The 27,177-nt window shown below is 35.3% G+C and overlaps 1 protein-coding gene across 1 annotated transcript in view; it reads left to right on the top strand.

The window, feature by feature from the left end:
- Window positions 1–26,191, top strand: part of LOC128233400 (uncharacterized) — a 62,660-nt gene extending 36,469 nt beyond the window's left edge. The window contains exons 7-12 of the mRNA XM_052947059.1: window positions 3,466–3,635; window positions 6,193–6,340; window positions 9,217–9,353; window positions 14,283–14,424; window positions 15,154–15,588; window positions 15,802–26,191. Coding sequence (XP_052803019.1) covers window positions 3,466–3,635; window positions 6,193–6,340; window positions 9,217–9,353; window positions 14,283–14,424; window positions 15,154–15,588; window positions 15,802–16,970 — 2,201 coding nt within the window. The 3' untranslated portion in view covers window positions 16,971–26,191. The remainder of the gene's footprint in view (window positions 1–3,465; window positions 3,636–6,192; window positions 6,341–9,216; window positions 9,354–14,282; window positions 14,425–15,153; window positions 15,589–15,801) is intronic.
- The last annotated feature ends 986 nt before the right edge of the window (window positions 26,192–27,177 follow it).

Below are 27,177 nucleotides of genomic sequence, written 5' to 3'. Positions count from 1 at the left end.
AGAATTACTTATATGGCGACAAAATGCCTGAAATTGTGATTTTTTGTGTATTTCAAACCAAGAAAGAAAGTAAATCATAGCTTTGAAGAAATTTAAGAGATTAAGACTTCATTTAATCATAGTTGTACTATATGTCTACTTTCACAGTCATCAAAATTAGACTTTGGTATGAACAAGCCCAAATTCTTATATTATTGCTTGGCATCAAATTTTTGAAAAATCCCTGCTATATAAAATCCAGAATTTGAGCAAGCTCGTTAAGCAATGCAGGGCTTACAGGCTTGTACTAATTTCGACCACTGCTTTTACTTGTTAAGTGTTGAATTTTTTTGTTGTTTTTGTTTAAGAGTGTAACTTACTGTTAAAACTTTCTCCTATGGGTATGAAATCTCTCCTAGGAATCTTAATGAAATGACCTTCAGTACAATCATTGAGAATACTCCTAGGTACGCTATTACTCTTAAGATTAATGAAAGAGCCCTGAGGGTCCTATTACCCTTTTATTCTGTTTTTTATGTACTCACTTTTGGCTATAATTATCCTTACCTTTTACAACTGATGCTTGTGTATGTCTGTTTACCTAGATATGCTCCTGTGTTTGAAAAGTTGAATATTTGACAGACCTTAGACTTGTTACTATTCGTTTGGAAATCTAGGAACTTTCAGCAAGTGTATGTCTGAAGTCCTGGCTGTATCTCTGTATTCCTAAATATGCCCCTGCGTTTGAAAAGTTGAATAACTGCCAGACCTTAAACTTTTTACTATTTGTTTGGAAATCTGGGAACTTTCTGCCAGCTGGAAGAAAATTTGGTTGACTATGTAATTTGTATTAAATTGGCAAGTCGATGTTGTTCGCCTGAATAAGGTCAGGGTTTCAGACTACAGTCTTCCCAGTAATGTCTGTCTGGAAACAACCTAATTTCTCCATAATTTATTGTGTAATTCCATTATATTCCCATTTTCTAACATGACTTTTATCATTCAACAAAGATTACATGATCTGAAACCCCCACTGGAAATAAATGCCTAAAATTCAGAAAATTAATTTAATCTAAATGATATGAGTTGGTCATAACCCTTGTTTAGTGTTCACGCTCATATATTTATGTCTCCCCCTCTCTGGGGGAGACATATTGTTTTTGCCCTGTCCGTCAGTCCGGTAGTCCGTCAGTCCGTCAGTCCGTACGTCACACTTCGTTTCCGATCGATAACTGGAAAACCGCATGACCTAGGATCACCAAACTTGGTAGGGAGGTTGGTCATGAGGTGTAGAGGATCCCTATTGTTTTTGGGGTCACTAGGTCAAAGGTCAAGGTCGCGGCGACCCCCAATATAAAAAGCATTTCTGCTCAAAATCTTGAGAACGGTTTGACCTAGGTTCACCAAACTTGGTAGGGAGGTTGGTCATGAGGTGTAGAAGATCCCTATTGTTTTTGGGGTCACTAGGTCAAAGGTCAAGGTCGCGGCGACCCCCAATATAAAAAACATTTCTGCTCAAAATCTTGAGAACGGTTTGACCTAGGTTCACCAAACTTGGTAGGGAGGTTGGTCATGAGGTGTAGAAGATCCCTATTGTTTTTGGGGTCACTAGGTCAAAGGTCAAGGTCGCGGCGACCCCCAATGTAAAAAACATTTCCGCTCAATATCTTGAGAATGGTTTGACCTAGGTTCACCAAACTTGGTAGGGAGGTTGATCATGAGGTTTAGAAAACTCCTATATTTTGGGGGGTCACAAGGTCAAAGGTCAACGTCGCTGTGACCTCTAATGTAAAAAAATATTTCCGTGCAATATCAGGAGAATGCTTTGTTCGTTTCCGATCGATAACTTGAAAACCGCATGACCTAGGATCACCAAACTTGGTAGGGAGGTTGGTCGTGAGGTGTAGAGGATCCCTATTGTTTTTGGGGTCACTAGGTCAAAGGTCAAGGTCGCGGCGACCCCCAATATAAAAAACATTTCTGCTCAAAATCTTGAGAACGGTTTGACCTAGGTTCACCAAACTTGGTAGGGAGGTTGGTCGTGAGGTGTAGAGGATCCCTATTGTTTTTGGGGTCACTAGGTCAAAGGTCAAGGTCGCGGCGACCCCCAATATAAAAAACATTTCTGCTCAAAATCTTGAGAACGGTTTGACCTAGGTTCACCAAACTTGGTAGGGAGGTTGGTCATGAGGTGTAGAAGATCCCTATTGTTTTTGGGGTCACTAGGTCAAAGGTCAAGGTCGCGGCGACCCCCAATGTAAAAAACATTTCCGCTCAATATCTTGAGAATGGTTTGACCTAGGTTCACCAAACTTGGTAGGGAGGAAGTACAAATTTCATGTCCATCATTGATTATTTCTCACCTACGACCACACAATGGGGGAGACATGCGCTTTTTCAAAAAAGCAATCTCTAGTTACACCTCAACTTCCATTCCATAAATGAACTAGGTTATCATCCGATGAACGCAACATCTTCGGATATGTTTCGGATCGCAATTCATCGCATAACAATATACATGAATATTGTTCATCTTGTTATTGTTTGTTTTGTCTCAGCATGTCCCGTAAAATATAAATCCACATTTAAGAAAGTGTTAATTTATGATATGTTAAATGTATTGTTGTTATAAGTGTTTCAATTTTACGTTTAATAGTGTTTTCAAGTGGTTGATCTTTTCCGCGTTATTGTGACGTCATTTGATGAAATGATTTCGGTTATAGTCGGGTCGTTCCATTTACAGAATGTGTAAAAAAGGATTACTGAAAGGTTTCTTAAATGAAATAAAGTATTGTTTTAACAATTCTTGAATGAAATAATGAACTATTGGTGTAAATATAAGTAATGAATTGCGGGTTTGATGTCTTTATCAAGGATATGAACGCAATTGGGCTGGTCAAAGTATGCGAGGACTCCAAAAACTTTGACCAGCCCAGTTGTGTTCATACCCCGATAATGACATCAACCCCGCAATTCATTCCTTAAGCATACGCCAATTCGATCACCAGATGTACATATTAACATTTAAACATATAGAGGAGCTTTGACAACCAAAAGTCCTTTTGCAGATTACAACTGCCAAATTTAGTAACAAAAATATCCACAAAATTTCCTTCTAGGCATTATTTTTTTATTTATAAGCTTGTCCATGCCCACTGGCTTAAAGAAAGGCATTCGCAGGGCATTTCATGCTGAACACTAACGAAGTTAGCATTTATTTTGGGTCTTTTAAACAATTCGTCAGCGCTGAGGTGTGGCAAGCCTGCCAAATTAATTGCATAGAAGACAAAAATAAACACAAGTTAACTTTTACAAAAACAGCCTTTTCTTATTAGAAATAGCTAACATTTTCATAAAAATATTACTGTACCAAGCTAAATATTTTATTTGTTTAAGCCTACTTAAAAGAAACACTTCATAACACAACAAAAATCTCCGAACATTTGACAACCAACCATGAATCTCATACATCTGTTCTTGTTTCAGAGTCTTTCAAAGCGACTGTAGCCCACAGGGACCTGAACAGTCGCAATGTGTTGATAAAACCGGACCTGAGCTGCGTGATAGCAGACCTCGGCTTCTGTATGACGGCCATGGGCTCCAAACTCATTCAGAAGGGGCGCACGGAAAATGCCGAACAAACTTCTCTCACTGATGTAAGTAGCAAGGCTTTCACAGAAATTAAGCTGTAAATTGTCAATTTCAGCACCATGATAAATTAGGATTGTGTGTTTTTGAACCAGGTTTTCAACGGTAACCAGGTTATCAGAATGAGGATGTTGTTGGGCGGTTGGGTGGGTGTTCAGGTCAGACATTGGTTACTGCCAAATAACTTAAGCTAGCATTGATGGATAGTCATGAAAGTTGGTGTGTTGGTATTTTATGTTTAGAGCTAGCTTAGGATCGCTTTTGCGGGGGTTAGGGGGAAAGGTCACTGTTACTGAGAATAGAAAAAATGGTTTCCGCCCAACAACTTTAGTTGGAATTAATGGAAACTAAACACAGAAGATACTTAAAGTGACACTCTTAATCAAAAACAATACATACACATGTAAAACAAACATAAATTTTGAGTGACAAATCTTAAACTACTTACTAAATAATGCATTTATGGAAAATAATAATTACTGATAACAAGATTATAACAGTGTATTTAATAGCTGAAAACCAAAAAATATTAAATGATTGGTGAATGCTAAAAGATTTATAGTGATCTACTATAGTCTCATAATGAAGATATACCTTGTTTTCTGCACAATTCTTTTAAATTGACCTCGGTATCCTTCATAAGCACCATTGTTATCGACATTTATTCATTCTTTCTGGTATATTTAAACAATTGTATTAATTGTGGTAAATCTTATTTGGTAGTAAGAGTGCATCTTTAACTAGAGTAAATATCAGTTATGTCTCTTTTTCATTGAAGTAATAATAAAGGCTGCTACTTTTTCCTAACTCATACAGTAATTTCTGATTGCCCATATTTAAAACCTGGATTCTTCGCATTGCAGCGTATCTGGTTTAAAGTAAAATTGGATGTGTTGGCACTATTTTGGTTTCGTCATCTTGCAAAAACTTTAGCCATATTACAAATCCATTGGGAAATTCACATGAAACTTATGGGTCACATATAACAATGCAGTGCCAATTCCCATCAATAATTTAAGACCCATACCTCTGGCTTTGGTAATTGTTCAGTTATTCCCCCTTGTCCTGCTGAGAAAAAATAACTAACTTTAGAATCAGCTTGTAGTGATCTTGTCTGTAATAATAATGAGTGTTGTCTTTGTATATCCATAAATAAGCCGATCCAAGAATGGGGGTGGGGGGGGGGGGGGGCACTAATATTGTCAATGGTAACTATGACAATATGGTACAAAGAATAGACAAAAAAACACAAAATACACCATTTTATACTTACATTTTCCAAGTTTTCTTCTGGGGCACTCAACGAACACCACATATTAACACTTAACAGCATATATGATAAGGGTTTGGAAGAGGAGGGCGAACATATTAAGTTGCAACCTTTGCAAACTTTGCCAATGGTAACTGCATGATGTTATACCATATTGAACGTTCTGACATTAAAAATGTCACAATAAAGTCTTTAAAATCTATTTAAAAATGCTCTATTTCTTTTTTGTCTTGAAGAGATGTGTCCTTATTCTTCTGAACAAAATGTTTACCGTAATCTTTGTGCTCTCAGTTCAAAAGTTGAATCTGGAAACTTATGAAAATGGTTTTCAAGTCCTTAAATGTCATGAAATGTCTGTGAAAGCATTTATTGCTTGCTTTTATTTGTAATTTGACCCGTAATCGTAAAGTGATGAGTAGGTTTTAATGTACAAAAATAACTTTTTGCTGTAAGGCAGAATGTTCAAACTCCACACCTTTTGGCACGGACAGACTGTGGTCACCAGCAGATGGAACCTAATTATTTTGAAGGTCATGTAACCTTGGCCACAAAAAGCTTGTCCGAGTGATAACTAGAGTATGCTTGGTCCTACGGTCATCAATCTTGGTAGGTAGGTTGGTGATGACCAGAAGATGACCTCTGGTGAATGAGATGGACTTCACATTAACCTGTCTTTCTAGTATTGTCAGAAATGCTGAAGCTTAAATTTCCATATTCTAAATAAGATGTAAAATGCAAAAAAACACAAATATAAAACCATATTTGTTTGACTCTACACAAGGCATCAGATGTTCCATTTTGTCTTCTAGATTTGATTTTTAGCTTTGGGCTACTTTGAGATAACTGTTGAGGTTCACGTAAACTGTGTTAATATTGTTCCATTTTAACTCGAAAACCCATTTATTGTTCTGTCGGTTTTTATGTTACGCTACATTGCACCTGAGTTGGTAGATTTCCCCGGGAAATCTTGATCATGATGCTTCACTGACTGTGTGACTGTAAGGTTTCCTCACTCAAATTCTCATTTATTAATCTTCAGGTTGGTACATTACACCACATTATGGCTCCAGACTTGTTTAAGACAGCGCTGGGAATCTCCCCAACTGGAAGGCCTCACTTAATATGGGATTTTATTGCTTCCTTTTAACTTAAAACAATTATTCTGCAGGTTGGTGCATGACGCTACATGGCTCCGGACTTGTTAAGACGGTGCTGTGAATCATCTCATCTCTGAGGTCTCACAAAGTATGCGATTTTATTGCTTCCTTATAACTGTAAACACTATTATTCTGCAGGTGGGTACATTACGCTACATGGCTCCGGAGTTGCTAGATGGCGCTGTGAATCTGCGCGATTGTGAGGCTTCGTTAAAACAGATTGACATGTACTCATTTGGTCTCGTGATGTGGGAAATTGCCTCTCGCTGCTCAGAATTGTACCAAGGTATGAACATCTATGCTTTTATTTTGTATCATTGAAACACCGTTTACATAAATAACACAGAAATGTATGATCTTAAGCCTTATAGTCTTTTTTGAAACCGGACAAAGCGCTTTCATGGGCCATCATAGGTTATTGCACATAAATGCATATGTTACTAAATATTATAAGTAATACCGTATTTTCTCGACTATAAGGCAATTCGCTTATAAGACGGCCCCCTAACTTTGCCCATGAAATCTGGTGCTTTTTGTTTCGACTCGCTTATAAGACGTGGTCAACTTTTAAGCAAATCTAAAATGCTAAAATTCTTCCTAATGTGTAAAAATGTTCAAGCTCAACGGACAATTATCGACTTTCGCGGTAACTGTTTTTGTTTTACTCAACGAAAATGACGGTCAACTGTGAGCTCTCTATTTGGAGGTAGGTTAAAAATGAGTACATAAGTTTGCAGGACAGGTCGTTACTTATCGAAATTGAAATAATTAATCAAAAACAACATATGTTTGTTTTAGTTTATTTTTTTATTGAAGACACCAATGAAGTTCTTCGGCAAAATAAATGGCTTCAATAACATAACTGCGAAAAGCCGAGGCATGAATAGGTGTTTGTTTAGCAATAATGCTTTAGGCAATATTGTCCCTTGATTGGCGACGAACATAAAGGATTCATATTCGCATTGTCATTTGTTTGCTTAATCAAATTGACAGTTAGGTACCAACATCATATTAAGATTCCAATTTATTGATTTGATATATCTGTCAAACTACTTATACTGATACGCGCCATGAGAAAAAATGCAGATATAACGGTACACTGTGTGACGTCAGAGCACGCGCGGTGAAGAGATTTCGTGTTGTTGTTTACGTAATTGCCCCATACTTATATCAGCAGACGATAGACTGGATAGATGAATACCCTATGTAAAATTTAACTGATTTTGACTTGAATCTTTTTTTTAATATTTTATCGACTCGCTTATAAGACGGATCCCCTACTTTGGGGGTAAAAATCGGGACCCAATTTCCCCGTCTTATAGTCGAGAAAATACGGTACATTTGTGCAGGGTTTTCACGATTATTAGTTTTGCGGCCCATGCTGATTATCGATTAGCCGATAGAACATTCGCACGAGAATTCAATTTCCTCCTTAAAACCACGTTTGGTGACTGTAAAATAAGGTCTTAACTAAATAATCACAATTTATTGAGAGTAAATTAATTCATGGTTGTCAAACTGAATGCAATTGGAATACAACTGGAGTGCAGTAAAAAGAATGTAGCAAACTTACAAAAGGAAAAAATACATACATGTATTAAAGAGTTTAATACATGGCGTAGCCAGGCTGTTGTGGGATAATTAGCCCTCGTGTGCATTTTTCCTCCCTACGTCTCGGGGCGTTATGAGTCACTCGGGCCAATTATCATGCATCGGCCCGGCTACACCGTGCATAAACCTCTAACTAAACTTAACCTGAATAAACAACAATCAATGAATCAATCAATCTGCTGTGAAATCATTTATATTCGTTGGCATGAAATTTTGTGGTTTGCCAAAAAATAACAATTTCGTGGGTACTTGAATTCGTGGTTTTTCATTTAATTTTTTTTTAAATCGACACTCCGATCGTCCTAGATCATCTGCATTATCTCCACGCGCTGGCCCGTGATTTTCATGTTCTACGTCACACGGTTTATTACACTTGCTAAAGTGGTACGACATGCCAATTAGTGCATGTCAATTATCGATTTAATTGGAAATCAAGGTTATAGAAGAAGATGTACCTTGATCATAAATACAGATAGCCGAAGCCATTGAATGCCAATCAAGAATTTTGCATACAGCGAAAACAACGAAAAGGTCCTTATATTTGAGAAAACAATCCCAAAAGATAGCTGATGTTTACAAATTTAATCACTTTGAATACCATCTCATTTCATATCATAATTTCAATATTTATTCAAACATTTTTGTTTAATAAGTGTATTGAACGCGATGTTTTGTACATTGTCACGTTGGATGCTCAGAACCTCCAATGTAATCGATTAGTTATTCCATTAAAGAAAAAATCGAGAACCGACACTCTTCACTCACATCGTGTTAGCCTTGAGATTTTCATGAACAGCACACGTTTAGGCACGTGCTTCTGTCATTTGGTTCATGAAACACATTAAAATGATTTGGTTTATTATTTGTTGAAGGCATATATAATATATTAACAAAACGATGAAATTAAGATATACAGTGAGACGGATGTTTACGCTGTATAATGCGGCCTGTGTAATGAATAAACTAGAGTCTGTACATAACATGGCAATTGAAAAAAGTGAATAAAGGATCTATATTTCGTGGGATCTTGAATTTGTGGATCACCCAACCCACGAAAACCACGAACATTAATGCCCCACGAACATTAATGATTTCACAGTATTCAGACTCTTTTATATGTACCCATGTTATAAATCTATGTTCTATGCCAGAGTTTGGCCTCTCGAGTGTACCAGGCAGAGACTGGCAACCATTCAACATTCTGCTTGTCTTGCATCTAACAAAGTGACTTTTATTACATGAAATTATTAATATGATTATCCCATCGCCTTTCAGGTGGTTGAATGCCAGAGTTTGGCCTCTCGAGTGTACCAGGCAGAGACTGGCAACCATTCGACATTCTGTTTGTCTTGCATCTAACAAAGTGACTTTTATTACATGAAATTATTAATATGATTATTCCATCGCCTTTCATTTGGTTTAATGCCAGAGTTTAGCCGCTTGAGAGAACCAGATAGAGGCTTGGAACTATTCGACATTCTGCTTGTCTTGCATAACAAAGTGGCTTTTATTACAGGAAATTATAAATATAATTATTCCATGGCCTTTCAGGTTGTCCAATGCCAGAATTTGGCCTGCCGTACCAGGCTGAGGCTGGGAACCATCCAACGTTTGAAGAGATGCAGCTGCTAGTATCCCGTAACAAAGTGCGACCCAAGTTTCCCGAGGTCTGGAAGGAATACAACCAGGTATGGAGATTTGGGATGATAATGGATTTGTAGGTTTCATATAAAATTTGGCATTCAATGTTTACAGGCCGGACCTTGTTTTTCATAGTTTTGTTCTTTCTCTTTTTTAGAATCGGCAAAATAAATCACAGACCCTATCAAATGACCTGGCTGTTTGGTCAGTGGGTTTTTGTGTGTTCTGGAATACAGCACGTATGAAATGCATAAGAATATCTAATTGCTTCTCGACATATCTCTCTATAAGGAGAGATAATTTAAAGATAATTAAAATACAGTCTGCAGATCGGTGAAATGTTAAAAATAATTTTGTTAAACTCAGGATTCATTTATAGAAACGCTGTAAGATTGAAATTATTTAAAAAAGCAGACAATACTTGGATCGATTTATCCATACATGCTATATTTTTGGTGAAATTATTTAAGAAAGCAGACAACACTTGGATTGATTTATCCATACCTGCTATATTTTTGGCTATTTTGTTTTTCAAAGAAAAAAAGTCGGCATATTGTATCCTTGGTCAAATTATGCAAAACTATTGCCATTTCATTATAAAAAAACATTCAAAATATTTGAATGGAACTTGGTACACATGTTGCCAGAGGCAATACAAACATGTAAAGCATGGCCATAACTCTTGATGTAATAATTATTGAGTTATGCCCCTTGCTCAACTGTAAAACAATAACTTAAAAGCAAGGCTTATAACTCAGCTCTGGCTTTGATAATAAGTATTGAGTTACAAACGTTTTGCAACTGGAAAAAATATGACTAGCAAGACCCATAACTCTGACTTTGATAAGAATTGTTGAGTTATGCCCCTTTAACAAAGATGAGCATTGGGTGACTCGCTCATAACATTTTGTTATGTAACTTTCCTCAATATTAACATCCAATGATAATCATGTACATTTAGAGAATGCATTATTGAATATATGGAGGTTGTTGGGTGAGCTTGCGAAACTTTAACATAAAAAGAACGAATGTTGTTATAAATATCTCAATATTCATTTGAACTGTTATCCCATTGATAGTAGAAAAAAGGAGTTTTTTATCAACACTTCATCTAGATTTCTGTTATGACCATGACAATGGTTTGATGATATGAAGCTTGTTTGCACACATTTGATACCGTAATATCTCAAAAGGAAACAGAAGATGAATGGTATTAAAATCATAACAGGAACAATGACGTAACAGAAAAGTCTTTTTTATTATTTTGTTCATATAGAATTCCTTCGGACAAACAATTTTACGATTATTGTCGTGAAACTGATGCATTGCATTGAATAATAATAGCTTTCTTTTATTGTCTAATTGTTGATTTGTATGAAATCGAGTCGTATTGTATTTAGTTATATTTTAATATGTGCGATTCAATACATCTGCCTTCAATGATATCATTTTGCAGTTATTGCATTGAATGTTTGTTATAACTAATACTTCGTCTCATTATGTTTTAGTAATGTAAATTAAATTTGTTGTATATATATATCAAAATGATTTCTCTTTACTTTTTCGCATATTTTTGAACCCCTAGAATGATAAAAAAAATATGCATTTATCGCAAGCTATGCTTTATCTACCTCTTGATCATACATAGAGTTAGATGTCCTGTTTGAAATTTCGTTGCTATTTTCCCATACATTTCTTTTTAATAAAACATCGTCTTGCACTCGGGATTTTATCTGACATTATATGAGTCTCTATCATTGTTATCATAATTACTCACTGTTATTTTTTTCTCTAATTATTTATTTTATAAGTGGCACTGGGACTTTAATATGCCGTAAATATCCTTCCCTATTAGGTGCAAGGAGATTGTTTTTCCCTCTTGAACAATGCTTACCTGAACTTTACAATTCTTACAATATAAGGTACCCAACAGAATACTGACATCATCAGCCATTGGAGACAATGTTAAAATTAATGCCGGCAGACCCCCATATAATTTTGCTCTTATTTGAAATGGCCTTGCCGTGTAATTATTTCAGTAAATTAAAATAATAAGACTGAAAATAAACTACATAATTATCTTTTTTTTCTATATTTTTATAAAAAATATTCAACTGCATGCAAATTTGAAATTACGTAGGCCATTTTTTTTGTAAATGGTCTGGTTAGGGTTACATCCTTTTCGAAAACAGGAAGGGTAGGGAGGCCTTTTTTTTCTTATTTTTTTTTCGGCTTTATGTAAGATTGATAATGTCATAATTGGAAAATGGTGTTAAATTAATATTCTGTATAAAGCTTTAAGGTTTTAAACTACGTATTGAAACACACACTTTAAGGAATAAAAAAAATATTTATTTTTTTACCAACAGACTTTTAAAACAATAGCGTTAGCGCCTATTTTGTATGTAGATTGGGTAACCGGAACCAAATGTTTTTTTTAGACCCTATTTTGTAATCTTTCATAGTCTTGAAAAACTATTTTTGATACAGTTTTTCCTACATTTTTTTCATATTCCTTCTCTATAGACACCTGTGGCGTTAAACGACAGCAAAACAATATGGGGTCACTACGCATCTGAAATTCGCGTAATTGTACATAGAAGTAACCTTAAAGGGACTAGACACCAGGGGCCATGATTACGAACAGTCTCATGTCCAAATCTAGACTCAGACTCAAAAAAGCATTTTTATAAAGGATCACAATATCATATTTATTCCATTTCTTTTCCAAAAAATGTGTAAATAATAGTTAAACATCCAAATACTGATTTATTTCAGCAAATTTTATCATCAATACTCTGATAGAAGGAAAGTTACATGAAATGAAGTTCTGCCATAATGAGTCTTGAGTCTGAACTCAGACTTGAGACTGTTCGTAATCACTGCCCCAGCTGATTCAATTGCAAGGAAAAAATGAAAATTGTCAAAAACTTACATAAAATTGACATCATTGTGTGCAACACATTAAATCTTACTTATGTATCACATCGCTTACAACACATGCATCTCCCACAGTTTTTGCGCAGTTTTTCATTCGAAATTTACTAGGGTTGGTTAATCCCAGTAAATTGAAAAAAAGTGTGGGTATATTTATCTGAACTCATCAACATGATTTAAACTGGGAAACCATTATGCACTATTTTAAACAGGGAAACACAGATGAGACAGTGACATGATTGTTGCAATCATTATTTTAACCAGTCGAAGTAATATATTATCGGCCTCCTAATGCACCTCACATTGACAATTCTATGCTTGTTTTGAAATAATACTGCATTTGCCGATTTTGGACCATCTGGTGTCTAGCCCCTACTATCAGTACAATAAACTGTCTGTCACCTAACATATTTTTTTATTGTTATTCTTAACTGAATACAAAGAACTTGAGAACTGGTTGCTTCTCAAGTTTTGCCACATGTTGTCATCGATGTTTTTCTCACGAATATCCAGAGTCTGGATCAGGCACTTGTGATAAAGAGGTCACGTCACCTTAGGTCTATTTTATCGTAAAGGTTGAAGATGTAAAGGTTGATGATGTTACGTGCGCAAACAAATTGGAACGTTTTTCAAAAAAACTCGAATTTTAGACATGTAATTAAAAGAAATATTGTTTCTTATTAAGAACTATTGTTTTCAATATTTATTCATCTTTTTTCAGTAAATTTTAACAATTGTATGAATTGTGGTACAGAGTGCATCTTTGAGTGTATAATTTCCATCATGACGCTTGGGAATACGTTACTATTATGTACCATGTTGCCATGGACAACAATTGATAAACAGCGCACCGTATAAGTAAAAAGCACAGTATTATAATTTATCGACATGGAAGTATCAGAACAGTTATGCAAATCTTACTCGTTACCATTCGGATGGCAAAAGGCAAAGAAAACATGGTGAGATTTAATAATACTCGAGTGCTTAAGCACTGGTGTATTATTTCAATCGCAAGAGTTGGGGGTGATGTAATTGTTTTGTACCAAGGTTTTGTAATTTGTTCGCATGGCTGTGATAGAATGGTTATGCCTAATTCTACATGTATTTCATAGTGTTTGGTTAGGGGAGTTTATGTGTAGACAAAAAGCAATGAAAAAACTGAGGCATGGTACTTTGAAAGATCATGTAGCATCGCGTATGTTGCTAACACATGGACACATGTATGTTATGCATTTACTAGCTTTAAACATAAATAGAAATCTTGTTACCCATGGTCCAGTGCCTTGACAGAACACTACTACTCCCTGATCCTTGAGTACCTTGGGAATCTAAGCCAATGAAATTATCTTACCCGGTATATGTCATTTTCTATATTTAGTAACAAAACTCCTGTATGGTGTCAAGGTTTATCCGCTAAGGTAAAGAATACTAGGCTGATAGTTAAGTTTAATTGAAAACCAAAACACATTAAATGGACTGTTTAGAAGGTCTGGGGTCATATTCATGAAATCTTAAGTCATATTCTAACAAGTCGATTTCCTAAAATTTTAAGTCTTTTATTAGAGAAAAAATAAGAGTTTTAACTTAAATGTGATATATTCAATAAATTCAATGAAAATAAAGTATTCAATAAATTCAATGAAAATAAAGTATCTCAGATATTATGGGGCAATTATATAATATGACCAGTGAGATACTAAATCAAGAAATTTACCTAAGTAAGGAAATGGCTCATGATGATTTATGAATACCAACCCAGGTCCATGTTTGGGGAAGATAACTTCAGTCTTAATCCTTAGATGCTTAAGAGATCTTGGGGACACACATGAAATTATTGGAATTTTCTATACAATAAATGTTATTACAATATTTTTATTTTAACATAATTTACTCCAAGAACAGGGTTATGATGAAAAGTATTTAATTAATGCCATAAAAAATTTTATTGAGGAGGGGCCATGCTGCCGATGATGTGTTTTTATTTCATTTCTAAAGTAAATTGATAGTGAACTGACTGAACCAAATATTTTTTTCCCCAGGCTGTGCGGGCGCTTAAGGAGACAATAGAGGAATGCTGGGATCAGGACGCAGAGGCTCGACTCACCGCGCTGTGCGTGGAAGAACGTATCGTCGAGATGAAGACACTGTGGACACATGACTCCCGCAATAAGGCCAACAAAGGTCAGTCATAATGTCTCGAAAAGAAAAAAAGTGGATGTGTTGTACACAAGTCACATAGCCATGATGTCGTCATCAACATCAGCTTAGGCCTGAGTTTGTATGGCCTTTGGCATTGAGTGAAAACTGTCAAGTTGGCTGTTACCAAAAAAAATGTTCAAATAAGAGTTCAAATATTCACATGAAACTTGGTACTCGTTTACTGTGGCAATGTGCATATTTATGTCTTGAACTGGCGAAATTATTTTTGAGTTATGGTCCTTGATTGATTCGGAAAATACAGAGCAGCATTGGCACTCTCATGTGGTGCTCTTGTTTAGTTTATCTATGACTTTCACTCTGTATATGGTAGTTGATTGCGATTGCTATAAATTTTGATGAAAAATACAGGCAAACCCCTTTGGCTCAAACTCCTCGTTGGCTCAAACTTGATGTAAAGGACTGATTTCTTTACACTGAAGGTAAACAATCCCGCTTAGCTCCAATTTTCCGAGGCTTAATGAATTTTTGCTGGTTCCTGGGAGTTAGAGCCAGCAGGGTTCGACTGAAGTCAATATTTGAATCTTTGATGAAATAAATGCTATATATACTAGTTGAGCTTTACAGCTGAATAGTGTATAATAGTATAAAGGTCAAACTGGTTATAAGTGTGCCTTGTGTAGTTGCTATGACTAAATAGATATTGTTTATTACTTGTGGTTGTGCCCAACCTAAAACTTAAATGAATTACAGGTATGACACCAACAATCAACACAGCCCTACTGACTCATCCTACCCAGGGTCCACGACCGGGTTACAACGGGAGCGGACACACCCAGTGGGGCGGACTCAGCTCAACCTCCGACTCCACAGCACCCAATGTCGTCGCCGAGGGCAACACCTCCGGGCACATTATAAACGATATACGCAACAGCACAGGCCTCCTCAGGCAAAGCGAGTCAACTTCTGCGCTGTCAGAAAACTGGAACGGTGAGCGTCGGGGTAGTTTTTCAACTTCGACGATGGAGACCACCCTGGCTGTCACGCCTGCAGACTCCCTTCCAAGTCACCCCAAGTCACAGAACATTAACGCCATGATGAATCAGCCGGTACCGCGAAACCAGGGCAGGAACCCAATTACAGAGAGAAATACACATAAACGCAGCGATGAGGAACTGGCTGTCGTTGGTGGGTGCCCAGTGATAATACTTACTTTTCTTTTTTGTAGATAAATCTAACCTTATGAATAACATGTAGCTTACATAAAATAGGGTAATAAATCATCTTTCTTTTACCCAATTATAAAATACCTTTTCACAAAGTGATATTTAATATTTGGATAAAAATTATAAGATTCTGCTTACAGTACTGTATTAATGAATTTCATAAATTCTATTTTAGGCAACAATCTCCTGTATGGTAAAGACCAAAATGGGCCTGATCAGTCTCGGAACACAGACAGTATACTAGAGAGCTTTACGGATAGTCTCGAGACCTCGCTAATGCAGCATGACTCACTAAACCACAATCGTTCCCCACCCTCAACCCACAATCATAACCAGCAAAACATTAACCCTGGGACACGAACTGAGCTGCCCCCCAAGGTTTTTAATAATCCAGACACCAGACATGAGCACATGAATGGAGGGAAATATTTGAATAGGGCGAATATAAGTAGTAATAATAAAACAGCAACACCAAAGGTTGTCAAAAAGTCAAAGGATATTGGTATTCTTGGCCATATTGCCTTGTTTGGTAAACTTGCATTTGGTGGTAGACTTGATCGTAAGAGAAGTTCTAGTGAATCGGACAATGCCGCTGGTCGGATGGAAAGCGGGAGAGTGTACGAGAGTGGTGGAAGGCAGAACCCTATGTTCGAACCATCACAGACATTTGAGACAGAGGTACGAATCACCAATAACGGGCCAGTAGTGCGGCCGGCTCAGTTGCAGAATAAGGTCAGCAATTTGAGAAACGTGGACACTTCTCATTCGAACGTGAACCGAGACATCCATAGGTTTAGTTTGGAAATAGAGAGCCAGGATAGTAGCGATCCTGAGCTACAGAGCGATTCACCCATCATAAGCAGGCACCGTGTAGCGCCCTACTCTAAAAGCACGTCAGACTTAAGTCCTGAGAAAACTTGTGGCTACTCAAAACTGGAAGATGACTCGAAGCAGCCAAGGCCCAGTACTCTGTCACTAAAGGGACACAACTACGCACAGTCAGGCAATGGGAGCATGAACTCGTTGTCAAAGGTCAAGGGCATGGCCAGTCAGAAGGGGTCTAACACGGGACACGAAAAGAGACCACTCCTGAATGGATATAAGGTGACAGACAATTCGACACATTGTCATAAATCGGAAAATATCGACTCATTTGAGAACAAAGATGACTGTAAAGCTCTATTCGGGATAAATGCTCGATTTTCCCTCCATGATGATCGATTAATGTCAGACAGTTCTAAAAATCTTGGAGGCGAATCAAGTGACTGTCGAACAAGTTCTAGCTTGAATCAGTTTAAATCGATCGACGAAAGTGCACCAACGCTTACTGATTGCACGTGTTAATATTCTTGATACTGTGAGAGGTTACAGCAAAACAGTTCTAAATTCATCTAATTTTAATGTCACTGAGAACTGGATTTTGCTTTTCACTTCGTAATTGAAATTGGATTGGATGAACAAGCCTTAATCCTTACTAGTGCTTGCCATCAGTTAAGTTGAACAAGCTCTGCTATATAAATTCAAGAATTCAAGCAAGCTCAGAAAGCATTTTACCAGTTCAGGGCTTGTGGACATGTGCTAATTTCGACCAGTGTTTCAACTTACGATTTTTTTGCTTTGCAGCCTGAAGTTTGTAACAGGTTTTTTTTATTCATGAAATACACAGCGATTTCTGATAAGTTCAAATTGTCAATGTTGTTTTGTTTAAGGGTTTCGTATATTTGTTTAAAATTGTATGGTGATACAATATTGTGTATTTTTGAAAGTAATGCTGTGAATTTGAGCAAAAAAATGTTGTAAATGTTAGCACAAAATCGTCAATATTATGTATTTTAAGTGTCAATGTCTTACACTTGAATGTACTTGGCTGGTATTCATAAAAATTCTTAAGACATTTCTTAACTTAAGTCATCTTCCTAAAATTAACATAGTCAAACTAAAAGAATTTTTTTTAAGCGTTTTAAACATGAAAGTGTGTATTTTGAATCAAATCAATGATAATTAAGCATTTCAGATAGTATTAAGCTATTCTACATGTATCTTCTCATTAACTTAACTTAAAAATGACTTCAGTTACCGGTAGTTAAAACCTCAGTTAGTAAATGACTTACGATGTTTTACGAATACCTGCCCAGGCTTCATTTGACATAGCAAGTAGTTATTACTTTGGCTAACCATCATACCTACCTTGGGAAAACTGTGACAAAATCTTGTTTATATGAATATGCATGAGACATGAGGGACAACTCTTCAATGAAATCGCATTTTACAATTAAATACTCTTCAATAACCCTGTAGTGTCAGCCGTCTCCACAGGCGAGTGGTCTTAGTTGCTGTAATAAAATTTGTATTGATCTGTTGAAAACATTAGTATGATTGTCTGTGTATATTTCCGCAGCAAATGATAAATTATATCCTTGTGGAACCAATGAAACTGCCTCCTTAATTATTCATTATTATGAGACTTTCCTGGCCAAATCTCCCATGGCACACAAAGAAGCAGAGAGCAGAATAGTATCGGGGAGTTTCCGACCATGTATGAAAACAGAACGAGACACTTTCATCTTGTGTCAAGCCCTTCATATGTGTTTTTTATTTGTTTTTGACATGTTAATAAACATAATTATTCATGGCTCACATGTTATAAAAATTGCATGTTAGGGTTACACAAAAGGTTTAAAACCATGGTTACATGTATGTGCCAGGGTTGTATGCTCAAAGCATGTGAGAATACAAGATAATGAAGGACAACTATATCAACACCTTTTAAAGGTTGAAAAAAATATACAGGATATTACAGGAGTGGTCATTCAGTATGGAATATGTCAAACAAGTTTTTTTTTAGGATTGAAAGATCATGAATGTGATATTCTATTTGTATGATAATAGTTATTTGATTAGTGCTAAATACAGTAAAATGTCGCTATTTAGCGGGCACATTTTCAACGCTATTGATTTATGATGTCATGTGAAAAGTTATAACACTAATTATGAACGGTCGAAACCTGTTGGCTCAATATTGCTTGGCTCGATTTCCTCGTTGGCTGGAGCTTGATGTAAAGGACCGATTCTTTTTACTCTATGTAAGAATTATGGATCAATATTCACGAGGCTCAAAGTGTTTTGGCCGGTCCCTATGATATCGAGCAATCGGGTTTCGACTGTATCATAAATATAATGGAGTTATTTCACACTGGTGCCGTCATTTAAGTTGTAGCATACAAGCTTGAGTGCTATCTAACTCGCACAATATGATTATGTGAGTGAACATTTCATGTTTTACACAAAAGTGCAAGCCAGTTGCCAAGAATTTTACATTTACATTAAACACTTTGTTATCGCATTATATTAACTGTTTTGCAGCTTTGTGAAAGCAAATTTGTGTTATTTTACGTATTTTTGTTAATTTTGTGCTGTATGCTTTAAGCAAAATAGATATCTTGAGAGGTAGTTTTCATTTTAGCTTTTAGTGTTATTTTTATTTTCCCCTGAAACAAACTAAAAATGCTTTGAAATTTCTGATTATCATTTGACACAATTTCAAACTAATAGTTGATTAATGGAAATCTGATGTACAAGTAGATGCATTTTCGATTGCCTAGTGACCCTCCACAGTATTTTTCGGTATCATTCGAAAGGTTGTAGAGATAAAAAAATGTTTATTTTATACCCAAAATATATTAACAATAAGGTTTACTCGCCAGGAAAAAAAATGTCATTACACATTAGATTTCATAAGATGAAAAATACAAACTCCATTGACCGTTTTTTTTTCCAGTCATATAATTAACATAATAGTAATCAGTATCCAATTCCCATTTTACTTTAGAGATGATAATTTTCTTTCAACTGATTATATCATCATTATACTGTACAAGAAGTGTATCACTGATTTCATAACCTGTACAGCATCATTTGTGCTTGGCTGCCTTGAAGTCTGTTGCTTTGTAAATCTAACATGAAAAAATGGTCTAGCTACATGTGCTTCTGCGGCACTATTCAGTATTATTCTTATCCTTGTCCTTAGACATGCCTCAGTGATTCCATTCAGTTCATTGGCCAGTTATTTTTACAGTCCAATCAAAACAATCAGATTCAAATTTTGAAATTGAGTGAAATTTAAGTTGGTTTAATTAGAATACAGTTTTGGCCTTAAATAATTATTAAGGCCAAAATTAAAGAATACATTGCTTGGCCTTATCGGACCCACATTTTGAGCAGTGGGTGGCTAGTAAAGTTCTTTTTGCTCCTTATTAAACCCCCTTAACTTATAAAAATAAAACAAGGAAATAAAATACATGTATGACCACCTGAAAGGCTATAAATAAATAAATATGCCACGGATATTTTTGTGAGTCGGTCGGGTAATGCCAAACAAACTTTTTATTTATTGTGCCCTGATATGTGCTTATTCTCTAGATTATTTTTGTTGTGTCTTGTTCGAAAAATAGTGGAGAAACAATTCCTTTTTTTTCTTCATTGCGTTTATGTCTTTTCTTATAATGGCTCTTTGGTGCAAAAGTTTCTGTGCTTTTATTTCACTATATGTACACCATATTTTCGTCTTAGATTTTAAGCTTATTATTGTAGCACATCTTAAGTTTTCAACCACTGTTAATATTTATTTTCTATGAATTTGAGGTATATATGAGATCATCAGATGTCATTTCTGCAGAAATGAGTCTTGTAACTCATGTTAAAACAAATTTTAATCAAGATATTTCAAAACAAATTTATACTATATGTAAAATTAAATTAAATAATCTTTTTGAAAATTGATATGATTACATGATAGTTAGATGACATGAAGAAACAGTTTAATGATTAAGAACGAGCGGAGTGAGCATAGCAAACGAGCCCTTCTTAATAATTAAAATATTACTTCAGGTCATCTAACTGTCTTAGAATACTACCTCATTGGCTGACACATTGTGAAAGCGAAGACTAATGCAGGGAGTGTGTATCGGATGGGTGGCAGTAGGCGGACCTTTTAACATCTGCAAAAGTTGAAATTCTTAATACTTAAGCCTTGTACTTAGTGATTGCCTATCTTCAATTTCATTGGCTGCGAATGTAGGTTGTATTCTAAATGTATTTAGGGCATTAAATGTTGCAGAAATGAAAACATTCTTTTTTCTGCCATAGGACTCATTTTTACTAAAGACATCAGATATAGTACAATATTCTGACATACGGTAGCGGAGAAACTTATGTTACTCTTAATTTATTTATATAATTTCTTTTGGATCAAATTTAAGAACAAATTATTGATTCAACATTGTATTAAAGATTAAAAGAAATTGTTAGTCGATACTCATTGAAATATTCCATTCTTTGCAGTCATGTATTTGTTTTGATAAAAACTATGAAAGACAGGTGGTGATTTCATATTTCATAATTCAAACTTTTTTTTCACTTTTCAGAGTTTCACGTTTAATTTTTTACAGATTCATAATTTTCCTTTAGAAGTGAAATCATGAATTTGTGAGAGAAAATCTTGAATAGAAATCGTCTTGAAGTAAGAAATTGTGAAGTCTGAAATCATGAATTTTGGGAGAAAGATGGTGCAATGGTGAAGTATAAAATCATGAAGTGTGAATTCTGAAATAATATTTTTCTTTTCCCTTACCTATTACAGCATTTGTATAAGTCTTATAATATGCGTGAATGTTCTCAAAATGTCAAGACTTATATCATTGTTGTGTACACTAAATTACCAAAATGCTAAATTACTGAAATACGACGATAATTATCGAAATACACAAGACAGTTAACGAAATATGCCTTATTTACATTTTTTTTTTACTTCAATATATGTTCTAAATTCTTTACCAACCTCGATTTTTCGGCTCCGATTTTGACATTTTTCCGCTGCTTCCTATCTTATATATTAAGGGGTTTTACCCGTTTTTCCAACTATTTTTTTGCCTGCGTCCTATCTATGCTAGCGTCCTATACATGATATAATACGGTATTTCCATACTGTAACCTAATCAATGATACCATTTATGTGAAATGATGTACAATGAAAGACTTTAAAAGATTGAATTGTTAATGCCAGACTTTCAAAGTTTTGTTTATGTTTTCATTAAGTAGTCGTGGAAATGGGTTTTAAGTACATTTAAATGTGGTTATAAACCTATTTTTATTGCTTTTTTGATTAAGTTGCAAGGTAAGGTATGGAGTATGAAATTCTGAAAATTTTGGTTAATGAATTCCAAGAGATATTGTTCATGAATTTTTGATGCTTTTGTTAATAATGTTGATGGCGTTTTTAATGAGGTCCAAGGATGACGATTTTAAGTATGTAAATGATACAAATAAATAAGTTTAACACACTTAGTTTTAAATCAAGAAATCAATACAGTAAGAATGCAGATTGCAATAGTGTTTTACACATTTTTTTTATATAGAACAAAACATTGGCAACTAAAATAGATCATGTTGTGTCAATTTCGTTGGAATTTCATCATTTTTGTTAACTGTCATAAAATGAACCGTGTCAAGCAGAAAGAGGCCTTATACTATTATTTTGAATGACTATGCAGTTCTGGGATTCAGGTGAAAGATATATTTTAATTATAAAGAATCCTTAACTACATTAAAATTATCATGGCCCTTAAAGACATGTTACACCAAGGGCACCATGGGCTCAGCTGTTCTGATTCTTCTCAAAGAAAACTAAAATATCAATTTTTCCTGCTTTACATAATACTTATTATAAGTCTTAAGTCTGCTTGTTGCGGTATTAATGTTTTGCAATCATTAAATAGTTATTGTTTTTGATAGAAAAACTATAAAAATAATGATGAAAAAATGTATTGTTAAAGAGAATATGTGTTACGATTATTTCTTTTCAAAGTGACTGATGTAGATGTATTGCTGTGTGTAATTGTGATTATTCTGTATGATATATAGCCAACTGCTAATTATAGTTACAAACATGATGTACCACAGTGTGTCATTGTGTTTTTACTGTATGATATAGCCAACTGCTATTTATAGTTACAAACACGATGTACACAGTGTGTCATTGTGTTTTTACTGTATTGTAAAGCCAACTGCTATTTATAGTTACAAACATGACACACACATTGTGTAATTGTGTTTTTACTGTATGGTATAGCCAACTGCTATTTATAGTTACAAACATGATGTACACATTGTGTAATTGTGTTTTTACTGTATGGTATAGCCAACTGCTATTTATAGTTACAAACATGATGTACACAGTGTGTAATTGCAATTTTACTGTATGGTATAGCCAACTGCTATTTATAGTTACAAACATGATGTTGACAGTTGTTTTCATTGGGTTAAACCCTGCTGTCTTTCAATTGTTACATTTGTGAAATTATTGAAAATAGAATATTACTATTCAACTTTCCAATGCTGTCAATGAATAATTTATTCTCAACCATACCTGAAGACTGCTATTTTTTGTATTGCCTGCTAAGTGTTATGGGGGATTACTTTGCCAGTCGAGGGCTTTGTCCTGGCCAGCATTGCATTTTTGTTTCTGACCAATTTCTGTTAAAAAACTTGATGTTTGGTATGTAATTTTTGTATGAATATAGGTCATAGGCAGTTAATGACCCCCATTGTTTTGGGTTAATAGGTCAAAGGTCAAGGTAATGGTGAGCTTTACTAGAACAATTACGTGCATTGTGATCCATAATCATTGAATGACCTTGTGTAGAGTCTTTCCAAACTTGGTATTATCGTTGGTCATTGTCAGTTAAAGGTCACAGTCTTGTTGACTTTTAATAGAAAAAATTATTGGCGCTACCAACAAGCAACACATTCAATCGGGGAATTTTAGTTTGTACTTACATTAAGATGTTTTTGGTGCATTTGAAGAATCGTTCTTGTATCTTTCATGAAGAAAACACCATAAATAGTATTGTCTTAACCTTGGCTTCATTATCATCAGTATGGCGCCAGGAACAATACACATTGTATAACCCTGGCTTTAAGATTTGTCCAGTTATGCCCCTTGTTGGACATAAAACACAGGCAAGGGTTGGTGTTTCTCCATAGAGCTCTTGTATGCTGCTGTTTAAAATCAGTTATGTCATTGTTTTACTAGTAACAGTGATATATCTATTAAATGTTGTCAACTTTTTTGCACTGGAAGTTATCCAAGATCCTTATGCTTTCACCAGATATCTTACATGTATTTTCAGTTTTTAGATACCTAGGTTTAAAGTTTATTAACTTTTTGGCATAAAGAATACAAATTATGTTCATAAGAAATAAGTGATACATAGAAAATACAAATATAGTTGTGCCCGGGGCAATCTTCAATAACCAACTTAGATCTGACTTAAGTTTAAGAGTAGAATCAGAGTTTTTTGATTGGACTATAAAAATAACTGGGTCTGTATTCATAAAGTCTGAATTTAAGTTAATTTCTTAAATTTTTCATAGTCAATTTATAAAAGGAAATTTTTAAGTGTTTTTGAAATAATAGTATCTATGTTCCATTAGATTAATGCCAATAAAGTATTTCAGTCACTTTTAAATTATTATATCATATGATCAGTGCGATACTTAACTTTGGAAAATGACTTAAGATGGAAATGACTTAAAGCTGCACCCTCACAGATTTACCGTTTTTACAACTTTTTTATTTTTTGTCTTGGAATGACTTTTTTTTTAAATTCCGGGGGATTTTTATCTCCCGCCGGGAGACCGGGGGATGGATCGAAATTCCGGGGGATTTTTCCCCCCGCCGGGGGATATGGCATGTATGGAATGAGCAATATTTTTGCGTAAGTATTTGCAAACCAGTGATAAAAGACTGCTGACAAAAAATCAGATTGTAGATTTTCATATTTCCGTTCAAAAATTACTATTTTACGGCTTAAACCATTACTAACGGTTTAAGAAAAATGCATAAAACATTAATTTTTGAACTTAAATATAAAAATCTGCGGTCTGATTTTTTGTCAGCAATCTTATATAACTGGTTTCTATGGATTTTCGCAAAAAATTGCTCGTTCCAAGACAAAAAATAAAAAAAGTTATCAAAATGTTCAATCTTTAAGATGTTTCATGAGTTCCAGCCCAGGTCATTTGACTGAATAGAATCACTAAGGAGTATCGAAGGACAAGAATAATATAAAAAAAAACTGCCCCAGATCTGTGCAAACCACTTGTATGCTACACAAATATTACAAGTATACAATAGACAGTGAAAAATCAATCTCACTTATCTGTTTATCAAGCATTGCCTTTCTCTATTATGTGGGTTCTCTGCTTTCATATGCACACACTTTCATGACAACAGTCATTAATAGCCAACCACATGACAACTGACCATATAGGTATCAATTTGAAATAGTTCAAATCTACAAAATTGTACATCTTCGTTTTGTATCATAAAAATTCGGTATTGTAATATGATATCTGCTGTCATTTAATGTCTCATTTTTGCCGACAGAAAGTCTATGCATCATTATAGACAGCATTTTAGATAATGGAACAATATTGGAATATCTACATACATTTATTCTTACAATGACTATATACCAAGAAAAGGCTATTGTTGCCATCCTTGGAACTTTATTCTGTTTTGGCTCATGGGAAATTTTACTAAGATAATCTTGTTTTCATAAATATTAATGTGGTGGGGGAGACAACTCTTCTTCCAATGAAATTACATGTGTTAATATCTAATACTTTTTAACTTCAAAGATTTACTATGATGTCATACAGGGATTTTGTTACTTAATATAGAAAAGATCAGACAGCATAATTTAATTGGCTTAGATTTGAAGTAGGTCCCCATTTGCACCAATGAAACTAGGAGATACCTCATTAACTATTCATGATTACGAGATTTTCCTAGTGCAATGTCCTACAGTACTCGATGAAGCAAGCAGTTACATAGTTCAGCTTTTCTGTTGGGCCTTTGTCAAAACTAAAAAAAATGTTTAAGAGATTTGAATGAAACTTGGTACACATATTGCCAGAGGCAAAACACATGTACAGTATCACCCGTAACTCTTGCTGTAATAATTATTGAGTTATGCCCCTTGTTTGACTAGAAAAATCAACAGATGAGCATAAGGGTTCACTCTTCGACTCTCTTGTTGAACTTGGGTTTGAATGATTAAGAAATTGACTGTTTTAGGGCAGACAGCTATTACAGGTACATCCGTAATCAATTGGAAAGGCCAGTGCATCTAGGCATTTACATGTTTTTGTAAAAATGTTTGGATACAATATCATTTATTTATGTGTACTTTGATATTGAATATGCCATTGTTAACACAAATTTCTTGGAAATATTTCTTCATTGTTTTCTTAATAATCAAACCTGATACATCTGATACATCATTAGGAAATACATGGTGTTACCTAACTGTGTGTACACATTTATAGCATGTACATGTACTCATATTTTTATCAGTTTGACTGCAGCCATGTTACCATGGCAACCATTTTGTTTTTTAACTGTTTTATTATCTCTGCTGTAAGCTGACAGTGCTTCTAATTGTTTAGTGTTCATGAATAACGTGCAGAACCTGTACAAAGTATGGCAATAAAATTGCTGCTTTCTTGTTGTGTTGTTGATTTCTAAGGACTATGGTGTTTGTTAAGGCAGGGGTTCAAAAGGTCCTGAAAGTACTATGGTGTTTGTGAAGGCAGGGGTTCAAAAGGTCCGGAAAGTACTATGGTGTTTGTGAAGGCAGGAGTTCAAAAGGTCCGGAAAGTACTATGGTGTTTGTTAAGGCAGGGGTTCAAAAGGTCCTGAAAGTACTATGGTGTTTGTGAAGGCATGGGTTCAAAAGGTCCGGAAAGTACTATGGTGTTTGTGAAGGCAGGAGTTCAAAAGGTCCGGAAAGTACTATGGTGTTTGTTAAGGCAGGTGTTCAAAAGGTCAGGAAAGTACTATGGTGTTTGTGAAGGCAGGGGTTCAAAAGGTCCGGAAAGTACTATGGTGTTTGTGAAGGCAGGGGTTCAAAAGGTCCGGAAAGTACTATGGTGCTTGTGAAGGCAGGGTTTCAAAGGTCAGGAAAGGACGGTGGTGTTTGTGAAGGCAGGGGTTCAAAAGGTCCTGAAAGGACTATGGTGTTAGAGAAGGCAGGGGTTCAAAAGGTCCAGAAAGGACAATGGTGTTAGTGAAGGCAGGGGTTCAAAAGGTCCTGAAAGGACTATGGTGTTTGTTATGGCAGGGGTTCAAAAGGTCCTGAAAGGACTATGGTGTTTGTTAAGGCTGGGGTTCAAAAGGTCCTGAAAGGACTATGGTGTTTGTGAGGGCTGAGGTTCAAAAGGTCCTGAAAGGACTATGGTGTTTGTAATGGCAGGGGTTCAAAAGGTCCGGAAAGGACTATGGTGTTTGTTAAGGCAGGGGTTCAAAAGGTCCTGAAAGGACTATGGTGTTTGTTATGGCAGGGGTTCAAAAGGTCCGGAAAGGACTATGGTGTTTGTTATGGCATGGGTTCAAAAGGTCAGGAAAGGACTATGGTGTTTGTTATGGCAGGGGTTCAAAAGGTCCGAAAAGGACTTTGGTGTTTGTGAAGGCAGGGATTCAAAAGGTCAG

The sequence above is a fragment of the Mya arenaria genome, chromosome 5 (genome assembly GCF_026914265.1).
Source record: "Mya arenaria isolate MELC-2E11 chromosome 5, ASM2691426v1".
Classification (NCBI taxonomy): domain Eukaryota; kingdom Metazoa; phylum Mollusca; class Bivalvia; order Myida; family Myidae; genus Mya; species Mya arenaria.
Note: the sequence above shows the minus strand (reverse complement) of the source record. Positions and strands in the feature narration are given on the sequence as shown.